The sequence below is a fragment of the Merops nubicus genome, unplaced genomic scaffold (genome assembly GCF_000691845.1).
Source record: "Merops nubicus isolate BGI_N331 unplaced genomic scaffold, ASM69184v1 scaffold4312, whole genome shotgun sequence".
Classification (NCBI taxonomy): Eukaryota; Metazoa; Chordata; class Aves; order Coraciiformes; family Meropidae; genus Merops; species Merops nubicus.
The window spans coordinates 11,513-25,531 of NW_008595462.1; the positions used below are offsets into that span (position 1 = coordinate 11,513).

The following is a 14,019-nucleotide window of genomic DNA, read 5'->3' on the forward strand; positions in this document are numbered from 1 at the left end:
CGTGAGGGTCCTCCCCCTGAGGAGGAAGAAGTGACAGAGATATGTGATGAAATGGCCACAAACCCCACTCCCTGGTCCCCCTCTGCCACTGGGGGAGGAAGAGGTAGAGAGGTTAAGAGTGAAGTTGAGCCCAAAGAAAAAGGGAGAGGTGGGGAGAAGGTGTTATAAGATTGGGTTTTATTTCTCATTATCCTACTCCGATTTGATTGGCAATAAATTAAATTTCCCCGTCAAGTCTATTTTGCCCATGACTCTAATTGGTGAGTGATCTCTCCCTCTCCTTATCTCAAACACACAAACCTTTTGCATTTTCTCTCCCCTGTCCAGCTGAGGAGGGAAGTGACAGGGTGGTTTTGGTGGGCATCTGGCATCTAGTGTACTAGCACTTTTCCTCTTTAATGGCATCAGGGAAACCAATAGGATCCTCAAGTTTCTACTAGTTTGAGATCAAGTTCAAAGAAAAACAATAATGTGTCCAACGTACCTTCTACCACTTGCTTTTCTTCTTCCTCTTTAATTTGGTTAGCTACTTTCTCCAGTTCTGCTTGCAGCTGGGTTGATGATGTATGAGCACGTGCAAATTCGTTAAGGGTCTGCCATGCACTCTTCAAAGAGCTAATAAAGCCTTGCTTCAGGTCAGATCCCATGCGAGACAAGGAGTCTTTCAACTCTAGGAAAAAAAAGGAGAAAAAAAAAATATATCACCATAGTAAATGGATTTAAACTTATAAACTAAAGCCAGAATGATGAAAGTCTGTTCAAAAAACATTCCAGTCATTAGAAACAGGTCTTCTATGTCATTGTGTTTCTTGCTTTTCTATTCTATTCAAAAAGATTAGATGAAATGTAATTAATACACAACTGACTTCTCACTGAACGGGTCAATGAGTTAAAACCTAATAGCACAAGAAACAGTCCAGTAGCCTCTAACTCCAGAAAGGTCCACAAAATAGATACACCAGCCAATCCCTCAGCACCAAACTGAGCAGGAGTGTTGATCTGCTGGAGAGTCGTGAGGCTCTGCAGAGGGACCTGGGCAGGCTGCATCACTGGCCTTGTTAAACCCCAAACAACCGACCTCAGCCCAAGTGCCAGGTCCTGCACTTGGGTCACAACAACCCCAGGCAATGCTCCAGGCTTGGAGTGGAGGACCTGGGATGCTGGTGGACAGCTGGCTAAACATGAGCCAGCAGTGTGCCCAGGTGGCCAAGAGGCCAAACAGCATCCTGGACTGTATCGAAAATAGTGTGGCCAACCACACTATAGACACAATAGACTAGGGCAGGCATCATCCCCCAGTGCTCAGCACTGGTGAGGCCACAGCTTGAGTACAGGGTTCAGTTTTGGGCACCACAGTATAAGAAAGATGTTGAGGGGCTGGAGGAACTCTAGAGAAAGGCAACAAAGCTGGTGAAGGGTCTGGGGAACATGGCTGGTGAGGAGCAGCTGAGGGACCTGGGGTGGTTTAGTCTGGACAAAAGAAGGCTCACAGGAGACATTACTGCTCTCTACAACTCCCTGAAAGGAGGTTGGAGTGAGGTGGGTGTTTGGACAAGAAGAAATAGGCTTATGTTGTACCAGGGGAAGTTTGGATTGGATACTAGGAAGAATTTCGACAAGAAGAAATAGGCTTATGTTGCACCAGGGGAGGTTTGGATTTACTATTAGGAAGAATTTCTTTCCTGACAGAGTGGTGAGGCACTGGACCAGGCTGCCCAGGGAGGGGGTGGAGTCACCATCCCTGGAGGTGTTCAAAAAACATGTAGACCCAGTGCCTTGTGACATGGTTTAGTGGTCATGGTAGTGTTGGCTTGACAGATGGGCTTGATGATCTTAGAGGGCTTTTCCAACCTTAATGATTCTATGATCACACCACCCACAATCATTCCTAACATTCTACATTAAAGGAAAAGTATAGAGAGACTAGTTTCAAACTCCAGCAGAGCAGAAGAGACCAGAATTGCTGCCAATGTCAAGCAGAGTCATTCTAATGTACCATTTTACAGAATAGGATCCCCTCTGATGTTTAGAAACAACAAGGAGTCAGATATCCAGGAGCATTCATTAGTCTCTTGAAACTGTACAATTTTCTAATGCATCAAATTAGTAAATTAGGAATGAGATCCATATATGAAATAAGTTTTTTTTTACCCAGGTGTAGTCTTTTTCTGCCTTTATGATGTGGAATGAGAACTGGTTTTAAATCCATGTCTTCAATAATCATTGGTTCTAACCTGTAAGCTACTGGATCAAGCTGTTAAGAAACAAGACACGGACATGTAGTTATCTTAGAAATTGTTCCAATTATCACACTTCAGAAAAAAAACCAACCTTACTTATGAATACTAAAAAACTATTTTTGAATTCTGCTCTATTTCAGTTTACAGACACTTAGTTCATCATCATTTAGTATAATTATAAGATTAAGCAGGTTCATTAACTAATTACATCTTGTTCCACAGAGATTCTAAATGGGAAACACAACAGTGAAAGAGCAGCAAAACTTTCTTGCACTCTTACAATCTCTACCAACATGTCATTCTTTAACTAATACAGAAGATGGGACAAAAGAGGACAAATGAACACACTGCCAAACCTCTAAGGATTTTTGAATTCCCTAGAATCTAAACTGGAAACTCAGAAAAGTCCTGTAAATGGCTCAAATACAAACACTTTATAAAAATCTATGAGTGTGGCTTGAAATTAAGCAGGGGAGTTCTTTAAGCTCTCAAAAAGAACAGGGCAAATATTATCAAAACAAGTCATACCTAAAATGCTAAGTATGGATCCTACAGCTAGTTCTACTTCACTTTTGCACTAAAGACCACAAATATTTGGAATATATATTTCAGCTAGGTCATTTTTCAAAAAAGATTGTTTGGGGAAATGTACTTAGGGGAAGAGGACATGTAATGCTCACAAGTTAAAATTTAGCATTCTGCATTGCTGTCACCTGCATCAACTAAAATCAAATCTCAACAGCACTGCTTACTCACTGGATGATAGATATTGAAGAATCCCTTGCAGGTAGGAAGCCTGTAGTTTTCATCAATCTTCTCCACACCTCTCACAGTAAGGAACACACCAATAGGAGAACCAAGAGCAAAGAAAATATCTGGTTCAAAGTCCAGTGCACTGTAAACCACAGAGACCTACCAGACAGAAATCAGATTTATAATCTCTCTGAACTGCCAGCTAGTTAACAGTATGCTCAGCTAGGAAGGAAAAACAAGCTGTGTATTAAATCAACCATATGCTCACAGTACTTCCAGGAAGCTTCAGCTGCATTACTCTCTTCCACACTAGTGCCATAGTACTAGTACAAATTAATACTGTAACATCAAAATGTTGTTTTGTTTTGTTTTTTTTAAAAGAAAAAATTCAAAAGCATGAAAAAAATATATTTGAAACAAGAACTCTTCAAAGTTTGGCTGTTAAGTTTGAGGTAAAACTTAAATGTAACAGCACAAATGGATCAATTTAGGCTATTATGTTAACTGTAAAGCCACAGAGCAATTCAGTAATGTCATTCACACCCTTCTGCTTCTGGAACAGAACCACGTTTACAGGTCAGTGGCTGAAAGAAGAAAATGAACAGTAGTGACATTCCTGTCACAGTAAGTTTTGCTTTTCAGTAATCTAACCTACTCTCACAGCCCTCCTTCCTGACAAAGGGTAAAAGTTCTATGGAAACATAACTTTTGTACAACAACCAAACAAAGTAGCACAAAGTCTCCAATATTAAAAAAAAAAAAAAAAAAACAAAAACAAAGCCAAGCAAGAGAACAGCATCATTCCAAATGAATCAATTAAATCCACGTAGTCTCACCTGGCCAGTGCCAACTTCAAAGTACTCATAGTCAATGTTCACAGAAGAAACAGATGCACCAACTGGAAGCTTCCTCTTTGAGTGCAGCTGACCAGACTCTGAAGGGGAGATGGAAGTCATGTTCTCTTTTCCTTTCTGGGCATCTTCCTGAGTTTGGAGTGTGGCAGCCAGCACTGCTTTCTTTTCTGCTATTATTTTCTTTTGTTCCTTTTTAGAAACATTTAGAAAGCAGGAAAAAAAAAAAAAAAGAAAAGTTACTTCACCATTGATAAAATTCCATAAATGTTAAGGAGCGTGTTAAAGTTACTCCACAGCAAGGAAGTCAGCAGCACTTGCTTAACTTTTTATTATTTCATTTCTGAAAAATGTATTTACCTGCTTGGCTGCTCTGTCTTTTACAAAATTAGCTATTTTCTTTCTTGGTCCAAGAGGTATGCCCATTTCCTTCAGGTCATCAACTGTACACATGAGCTAAAATTAAAAAAAAACCAAACATATTGAAGCATACTTTATAACTTTTCTAGTAACATATAAAATTTCTTATTCTCAATAACTTATGAAATAGATATGACATTTTCTAAAGCTACAGAAATTACAAAAAATTAAGACTTATTACAAAGCACCTTAACATAACTGGGGGGGGCAATACACCAGATTAAGAAAGAGAGAGTTGCTTAACACAGTCTTCGTGTCACACATTAATTATCCCACCTTTGCAACTGTTTTCAGGCCCCATGCTACATTAAACCCAAAGGAAAACAACAACAACAACTACCCCACACATAAACCTCCAGATCCTGGGCAATCTCCATAGATCAAGAGAACATTAATGTACCAGAGACTCCATGTCAATTCGCTCCTTTTCAAAGGTGCTTGCATATTCTGCCAAACTGAGCATTTCCAGAGTCTTCTGCAAAGTAGGAACATCATCATCTACTTCAGGCTCACAAAGGTCTTCACCAGAAGTAGTAATCGAGGAGCCCAAGGAACTAGTATCTTCAGTCATCTTAAAACACCACAGAAATGAAATCACATCATCAAACAGTGAAAAATCAATATGCAACAAGTAAAAACAAGTTTAATTACTCTCTCTTAAAAATGTTATTATATAAGCTTTGTAAATTTATGCCCATTTTTAATAAAGCAAGATACAGATTTTCCACTAACAGACCAGCAAAATACACATTTAAAAATCACTAAGAGGCAAAAGGTTTCTTGAGCCTTCCAACACTCAAAAATATTTGCTTTTATCAAACAACTGGCCACTGGTTCTAGCCTGAAAACAAATAGATTCTTTCCCTCTTGCACATCTCCCCCACCTTTCAGACACTGTAAGACCAAGTTACACATCCACAAGGGTCAAAGCTGATATTCATGACAAAAAAATATCTCTTATGAGGAAAGGCTGTGGGACCTGGGTCTTTTTAGCCTGGAGATGAGAAGCCTGAGAGGGGATCTGATCAATGTTTATAAATATCTGAAGGGTAGCCAAGAGGATGGGGCCATTCTCTTTTCAGTGGTGCCCAGCAATAGGACGAGGGGCAACAGAAACAAACTGGAACACTGGAAGTTCCATCTAAATACAAGGGAAAACTTCTGTCCTCTGAGGGTGCCAGAACCCTGGACCAGGCTGCGGAGTCCTTCTCTGAAGGGATTCCACACCCGCTTGGATGCGATCCTGCAACCTGCCCTAGATGAACCTGCTCTGGCGGAGGGGGTGGACGAGATGATCTCCTGAGGGCCCTTCCAACTCCTACCATTCCAAACGCTTAAAAAAAAAAAAAAACAACCACACCCACAAGAACAAAAATGCCTTGAAAATTACCTGTTTATCAGGAACACCCCCATCCTTCACAGTCCCATTAACACCAGAGAACGGGCCAGTGTTTACTGATGAAGCCAAGTCCTTCTGGTTAGACAGTATGTCAAACAGAATTAAGGAACCTGGAAAGAGGAATTAAAGTTGCCTTGGAGAAACAGGTCAGATTTTCCTGTCCCTAAATCTCAAGCAAGATCTATATGCAATATAAGTAACAACAACACATAGACTGATCATAAAGGATGGCTGAATTAAAGCTAAAATACCCACACACTAACACAAACAGGATCATTCTCAGCAAAAAGCAAAGTTTTGGGTTTTATTTTTACCCTATTCATCCTTTATGTAGTTTCTATGATTAAACTATATTTCCTTAACCATCTTAGACTGCTTCCCAACTGGAGGAAAAGTTCCAGCTCAAACTAGTATGTCATTATAACACTTATTCTGTGTTCCAAAAAACTTATCTTACTTATCCTTAGATACTTACCTAGGCTGTGCCCGGCCACCGAGACGCCTCCTCTGAAGTCGGGGTTGCGACTCATGAAGAGCGCGTAGAGCCGGTTCATCTCCAGCCCCACCTTGTCCACGATGGTCTGGCAGTAGGTGGGGCTGTTGTAGAAGAGGATGTCCAGCAGCGTCTCGTTGGTGAAGTGCCGCAGCCGCCCGATGCTCGGCAAGGTGATTTTTTTTATGTTCCTAGCAACAAAAAAACGTTAGAAGCATGAATGCTTTAAAGGCCTGCAGGCAAGTTCTGCGTTAACTTTTGAAATGCCAGGTAGTAGAACTGCAGGGTAAATACTACAGGCACTACATAAACACAGAGCCTTCCAGCCTCCTCGCCTATTCCAACACCAGTGCTATCTGCCGAGCGTACATATTGAAGAAAGATACAGCTCCCTTTTTCCCTCTCCAGGCTGAAGGAATGCCCCAAATAATCTTTTCTCTGTTCCAACACTGTTGTCATAGGAACAGGGAAGTTTTGTGAAGTCAAACTGGAAGAGGAAAAGAACCTGCATATAAAAGTTGGAGGTGACATTGAAGCAACACACAACATAGTACTCTCTTTTTGAAGAAAAAGCTTGGCATCGCCATCTGCCTGCCTGGAGGTAGGGTGGTGCAATGGAACTGCTGGAGAACTGAGACTGCCATAGCGTTGCCTGGCTTGATCAACAGAATCAGGGCCCTTCCTCATGATATGCAGTGTTCAGATGTGAGCAGAAGACCAAGACTCGAGGTAAGCAGTTTGACTTGCCTGAGCTAGAACACTCTGGAGAACACAAACGCGCACTCTAAGGTTGCTACCCTCACAATTGCTACTTCCCATCTTTGAGCAAGAGAAAGGAGCTTGAAATGTCAAGCAACAGCAAAGAGATTGATGCCAAGAAACTACTGTAAAACAGATTTCAAAATGCTGTAATACTCATACCCAAATATAGATACTTTGTTTAAAAAAAAAAAAAGAAAAAAAGCCCTCAACTGCCTAACAGTAATTCAGTACTACTCTAGGACTAGACAGAGTGCTCAATGCCTTCCTCAGAAAGAAGTTCCTCCTGGAGTCAAAAAAAAAAGAAAAAAAGCCTTCAACTACCTAACAGTAATTCAAGTACTACTCTAGGACTAGACAGAGTGCTCAATGCCTTCCTCAGAAAGAAGTTCCTCCTGGAGTCAGACCAGGTCAGACTGCAGGAAGGTACAGGAGAGGAACTCTCCACTCCAAATTGTACACTCCTGTTGCTGGATGACACATCCCCATGCTCACCACCTCATATTTACAATCACTGTCTCCACACACTCGTCATCACGTGTCAGTGCATCAGCCACTTTCAGAAAAATGCAGTACTGAGAAAGTGTGTCTGTGTGGATGTGTCCTGTTAGTGTCACAGAAACAAACAAGAGAAATACTCTATGTGCCTTTCCAGCCTTCCCTACACTTCTCATTAAAATGTTAATTAAAAAACAATTAGTGATTCTCCTTTATAACCCGGTCTTACATTTACTGATCTTACCTTAAGAGTATATTAACTTCTTCTCTTATCCACTTTACAAACACCAGCAAGATGTAGCTTGTATGAGGTTCTCAACATTAAACAATACACTCACCTGTCTACACCTGTTGCATCTCCATGCAGAGAACTGTGCCAGTGAACTGGGAGGAATTCCACCCTGCTCACTTTACGTTCCTCTAAAGACTTCTTAAAGTGAGTCTGCAACAACTTCAGAGAAACAGTCCTAAAATCATCAACTGTAGAGAAGAAAAGTGATAAAAATCTGATAGTAGTAGTACTCACGTAACACACAAAGGTTTTTTTCTTTTTCACTACTCCAATTTCAGACATGGTCAGAATGTGAATGAAACAGTGAAGTGAAAAAATCTTTTTCAGGTATTACTCTTCTAAACATTAAAAAAACATTTTTCAGAAAGTAGATATTCTAGCAAGCTTCTCCTTTTCTCACAAGGACTGCATTTTTGCTCCATGACCAGACACGGCCGCCTTAGGTCACTCAGTTGTGATGGAGTCTATTTATAAAATAAATAAATAAATGGAAGCAAACAAATACCCTACACAGACACCACCACACAAAGCAAACACCCACACCACATGAAAGCCCACACACCCCCAAAACCCAAACCACACTCCCGGTCTAATACTGAGGACTAGTAATAACAGTTAAAGCTGCAAGTCTGACAAAACACAGATTCTCCTTTTGCAAAACAATCAGGAAAAAAAATCTGCTAGAAATTTAACTTCTTAACATTAGAGTATTTTTTGTTTTGAAAAAAAACACGTGCTTGTGTGCATACAGGATATAGAGAGACACACTTACACAGTTCAGAATACAACCACTCATTAAACAAACACAAACTTACCACATTCAACGATGCTTCTAAATCTCAAGTCACACACAGGACCTATGCCATGAACCATAAATACTAGATGGTCAATTTGAGACATTTCTCCTGTAAAAAAAAATAAAAATTCAGAGTTCCAGTATTTCCATTAGAGGTGAAGTTTAGAGTCAAGCAACTTTAAGATATACTTGCTTTATAAAGTCTATTAGATAATAAGGTTCAGGACACAACATAGGCCACAGGACTTTTTTGATTAAAAAAAAGCCAAAGCCAGATAACCTCTTTCAAGCAGCTTAGACTAAGGAGTAACTTTAATCTTTAGGCATAATCAATGCATTGCCACCCCACCCACTAGTGCTGGGCTCTTGCACAGAACCAAACTGACTGCTCAAGTTGCAGAGCCACATACAGCATCACCTACCATCAGGAATTTCATCATGGTCATCATCAATCCCACGTTTCACTACCCTTGGTCTTGCCTGACCATCTTGAGTTGTGCCCCATTCATCTTGTGTGGCAGAAGGCTGGAACTGAACTATGACCTGAAAAGAATAATATTGTCCAGTTATAAACACAAGAAGCCTTTTGATTCCTCTTGTTAGCCTGAAAGGAATTTTGTTTAATTGCTTTACCTTGCATCAGAGACTCCACTGTTTTGTTCAGTTGCACATATGCAGAAAAAAAAAAAGCCTTAGAAAGTCCCAGGGCTACTCCCTTTGGCAGCAACAGCTTCACTAAAACTAGACTCCAAAACAACACAGGCAGTTCTCATTCTTGTGAAAAGCATCCAGATGACTTAAACTAGCTGGAGAAGCTGGCCTGCTCAGCAATTCCTAACAATTTTAACTTCTCAGACAAGCATCACTCAAGTTCCTCTTTCAAGTATCCACTCTCCTTTAGCAGATTACTGTTAGTGAGGAAACTGAACACGTTTCAGTTTCGGAACGCAACACCCCTATTAAGAACTACTTTATCAGGGGGAAGAGAAGAAAGAAGGGGGAAAAGTGCAGTGCTTCTCAGGGCACTGAAGCCTTTTCAGGGCTTCAAAGTAGCCCAGAAACTCTAGAAAGTGAGGAATTCAGTGGTATGGCATTTACCAAACTTATACAGACTAAATACAGCCTGAACTTCTATTTAGGATGCCAAGTGGTTTAAGCACTCATTTTTCACTGGACAAAACTCCTTAACCAGCATTTAGTAAGTACTTAAAGTAGGAGCAACTGTGATCCTTTCTGGCCCCTGGATTATTTTATTTATTAATTACTGCATCTGTGATAAGCGAGCAGTTAACAGTCAATAAGGCTGAAGTCCATGTTTTAATCACATGAGACTGTAAGCAGAGTATTTAGATTAACTTTTAAAGGGTCTTCTTTTGCTGTACTTTCTCATGGCCTAAAAAACAGTTGTAGTGGAAGACTTCTCAAGGCTTAGTTACACAAATTAATTACCTTATAGTTAGATTAATGCTCTTTGTAAAAGTACCTCCCATTTGATACAGAATGAGGTTAAAATAAGTTGCCTCCCATTTGCTGCCAGTTATGTTTAGTCCAAATATTTACTGTGCAAACCCTTATTCTTCTTCATTTTCACAAAGCATTGTCTTTTCACCATGTGCCAGCATGTGGAAGCAAGCAGTTCAGTGTTCTATAGACATTATCACCTTTAATGCACACACATCCAAAACAACCAACACGTACCTTTCAAGCAAGACTAAGACAGTGATCAATTTATGTTTCCATCCATCTGCTCATTCACTCCTAACAAATTCTGTGAGAGCAAACTGCCAAAAATCTCTTACCTTGGGATTATGCATAACGATTGTCTCCCCATTTGGGAATTCAAGTCGCCGATGCCACTGGTTTGTTGTCACAGCCCTTTTATATTCTGTCTGAAACAGTAAACAAGATACACAAAATCAGTACACCTTCTCAGACAAAGTATTTCTTGGCCTCATGCACCATCTGTAATGTAGATGTTAGGATTTATATAACTATACAAAAGTGTCCCATGAAGCACTACACAAGTAGATTTTCGGTCACAACGGTGCAGGACCTGTGCATGAGCACCACGGTCTTCTAGTCACTCCCCTTTCCAGGATTTGCTTACTTATGTCCCAGAACGTGCATTCTGGAAATCATCTTAACGGAACACGGAGAAGTATTTCTAAGGTCACGAACACAAAGAACCACCAGGCTCTTTGTGAAGTTTATGGAAAGGCAGGACTCACCTCTAGCTTCTCACTGAAATCCTCGGTGTAAGGCACAAAGCGGCTGTCCTTGTCCCCCTTATAGAACCACGTGCAGCGCCTCACTTCCGAGGGCTCCTCTTCCCAGTACACAGCCCTCCGCACTCTGTCGTACAGGTACACGTCGTAGCGGCCCCCGTCCGTGCTCAGAACCACGCTCTCAGGGTCAGGCTGGACTGGGACACAAAAGTCACTCTGTCACACAACTAACACGCTCAATCTCCTTTCTCTCTTGCTCCAGTCCCAGCCACTTCTGTGATGAACATTAGGCCACCAAGACAGAGAGTTATACCACAGAAGAGCAGCTACATAGTACGAGGTGACCATTGTGTTGCTCCTGAAATGCTTCTATATTTTCTGTACAACAAAAAAAAAACCCTTGAACAACTCCCAAATGGGAACACTAATTTCAGAGCTGACAGAGTTCACCAAAAAGGCAAACCACGACATAGAGAACGAGGAGCTCTAGGTGAAAATGTGATATCCACAAGGCACACACACCTCAACAGATCAAGCACCATAACATACTTGAAGTAAAGTGGCACAAAATACATCTTTGAGATGTGTGTTAACTTATTACTGCCCTATCACTCTCTCACAGGTGTCATTACTCCAGTATCTGCCTCCTAGCCCTTCTGTTCACCCCGAGCAGGACACAACTTACCGGAATTGTAGACTTCCTCCAGCTTTGCAGAGTCCAGGATGCTGAAGGGCAGCCATATCTGCTTGTCCGCAAACCACAACATAGAGAACTAGGAGCTCTAGGTGAAAATGGGATATCCACAAGGCACACACATCTCAACAGATCAAGCACCAGATAACATACTTGAAATAAAGTGGCACAAAATACGTCTTTGAGATGTGTGTTAACTTATTACTGCCCTATCACTCTCTCACAGGTGTCATTACTCCAGTATCTGCCTCCTAGCCCTTCTGTTCACCCCGAGCAGGACACAACTTACCGGAATTGTAGACTTCCTCCAGCTTTGCAGAGTCCAGGATGCTGAAGGGCAGCCATATCTGCTTGTCCTCCACCTCCTTACAGTAGAACCAGTGTGGCTGCACCACCTCATACTGGTTCTGCAGCAAAACAGGAGGTGCCTGGACCAGTGGACCTGCCGGCCTGGGAGCTCGGACCTGTGACGGAGTCTGTGGAAACTGAAAGCACATCTGGGCTCATCACCCCAGTCTCACACAGTGTTTGCAAAACTGAGCTATACTTTGTGAAAAAGAACACCGAGCCTTATTTCTAACTTTTTATCCTCCCAAGACCATTGCTCTTCATTCTAAAAGTACTAGAGACAAGTTGTCCACTTCATCATGTTTTTGAAAACTTCCACCTTTTCAGATTGAGAATTTCCTTCCCACAAACACTGTTAAAAACTGTTATGGTCCAGCACCGTGGTTAACTAAAACCAGCAAGATTTCAAATATTCTATTAGACCTTCAAAACTCAGGCTGAGTTTATTTCTTACAGCCACCAAATTAGATACAAAAATAAAACTGGATTTTTCTCATTATTCATTTGTACATAATTACACTTTTGCATAAAGTTTGTCAGTGTAACAAGCGTTCACCTCAGTAATAGGTCTCTTCCTGCAAAGTGAACGGGGCAGGCAGGTTTCAAACTCAAATGCAGCCTCAGTGATGCGAGAAAAGTTACTGAGTTTGAAAGGCACTGTAGCCTAAGAAGATCCCAGTGAGTACAACTCAAAGCAAGTGGTGCCAGCAGTAGCAACTATTTTGGTTGATATAGTTAAAGAAAAAACAACTGATATATTGTACCCTACATAAAATCAAGCAAACAGAAGCCCTGAAATTCTTTAAAAGTCCAGATTTTTTAAGGTCTACTGCCTTTGCTATACTTTGTCATTATATAATCTTTCTATTCTTTATTCACAGTAAAAGCAATACAGCAACAGCTCAGGAAAAATAAAAACAGCTTGTGTTGTTTTCAAGGAAAATGTGTCAGGTTATTATGGAAATGAAGTGAAGGGGTTAGTAATCTTTTTGTCAAGATGAAAAACAATGGAGATTAATGCTTCCAACCACACAAAATCCTCACTCAGTGTGTTTCAAAAGGTTTACTGACTACTCATGTGACTTAGATCATAAATCCAAAAAGTGCTGCCCTCACCAGCAAAAACAGCTTGGAAGGAGATTTTTCACCCATATCTTGCAAACAGCTGAATGACCCAATTCACAGCAGAGGCATAAACAATGCAGCAGCACAGCTGAAGGCAGCAAACTCAGTACCAGGCAGAAAAGAGCAACAGAACTTCACAACCTGGCTTTGTTTCTGATGCCAGAGGTTCACTGAACTACAGCCTCAGGGTACAACTTGCTTCAAAGATCAAGTTTTCCTAAAGTAACAGTTGCGGGCTAGTGCTAGTGAAACTACTTTACTGTCAGAAATGGTTTGAGGCTTTTCTTCTGGGGGAAAAGAAAAACCTTCAGAGGATAAAACAAGCAATTCAAGAGGAAAGTGACAGAAATGGTTTTGCTCTGGGACACAAGGAATGATTTCTGTACCTGTGTCAGTGACCCCGGAGGTGTCTGATACATCTGGACAGGGGGCACGGTAGGTGGTGGGTGAGCAGGGGCTGGACTCTGCTGCAGCTGCGGTGGGGTGAGGTAGGGGTTAGCTCTGCTGCTCAGGGTGGTGTGCCTGTAGGGGTTATAGCCCTGCTGGGATGTTCCTGGGGGAAGAGCAGAGGCGCCTGCAGACGGGGGGCAGCTCTGCTGAGGAGTCTGGAAAGCTGCCACCCCCCCCTGTGAAGAAGGTGGGGTGCTGTAAGAGGACTGCGACTTCGGAATGTGCGGGGGAAAGGCACTGGGCCCATCCTGTGCCCCAGAGGCCAGTGGAAGTGAAGCTGGGGGCCTGGAGAAGGCTGGTGATCCAGCAGGAGGTGCAGTTGTTAGGGGTGCCTGCCCAATGCTTCCGAATGGATCACTGCTGCTAGGTACTTGAGAGAAATAGTTGAAAGTCTGTGGTGGATTGGGGCTGGCGGAAGTCTGACCCAAGAAGCTGTCCTCTTCACCAACATCTGCAGAATCATCTGCAAAACCAAGAAGATCACCAGAGATATTGTGAGAGGTTCAAACAGGTTAAGTCTATGTAGTGAAAACACTCTGTCACATTATCAGCTTATTACCAAAACTCTTGTTGGCCCCCATAAAGCTAAAAGGATTACAAAGCTTACAGATCCTTGATGGTTAAACACATCATAAAATGAAACAAAAGATACCAAGCTTTCAAGAACATTTAAGAT

The 14,019-nt window shown here is 41.6% G+C and overlaps 1 protein-coding gene across 1 annotated transcript in view; it reads right to left on the reverse strand.

Moving 5' to 3' along the window:
- SEC23IP (SEC23 interacting protein) overlaps nucleotides 1–13,806 on the reverse strand; it is a gene marked incomplete at its 5' end in the record, with an annotated part of 18,029 nt that extends 4,223 nt beyond the window's left edge. Inside the window, 15 exons of the mRNA XM_008936042.1 lie at nucleotides 485–670; nucleotides 2,152–2,254; nucleotides 2,997–3,152; nucleotides 3,830–4,036; nucleotides 4,205–4,300; nucleotides 4,665–4,835; nucleotides 5,655–5,773; nucleotides 6,139–6,347; nucleotides 7,752–7,893; nucleotides 8,521–8,610; nucleotides 8,924–9,044; nucleotides 10,301–10,390; nucleotides 10,730–10,923; nucleotides 11,710–11,905; nucleotides 13,280–13,806. Coding sequence (XP_008934290.1) covers nucleotides 485–670; nucleotides 2,152–2,254; nucleotides 2,997–3,152; nucleotides 3,830–4,036; nucleotides 4,205–4,300; nucleotides 4,665–4,835; nucleotides 5,655–5,773; nucleotides 6,139–6,347; nucleotides 7,752–7,893; nucleotides 8,521–8,610; nucleotides 8,924–9,044; nucleotides 10,301–10,390; nucleotides 10,730–10,923; nucleotides 11,710–11,905; nucleotides 13,280–13,806 — 2,607 coding nt within the window. The remainder of the gene's footprint in view (nucleotides 1–484; nucleotides 671–2,151; nucleotides 2,255–2,996; nucleotides 3,153–3,829; nucleotides 4,037–4,204; nucleotides 4,301–4,664; nucleotides 4,836–5,654; nucleotides 5,774–6,138; nucleotides 6,348–7,751; nucleotides 7,894–8,520; nucleotides 8,611–8,923; nucleotides 9,045–10,300; nucleotides 10,391–10,729; nucleotides 10,924–11,709; nucleotides 11,906–13,279) is intronic.
- Between the last annotated feature and the right edge of the window lie 213 nt (nucleotides 13,807–14,019).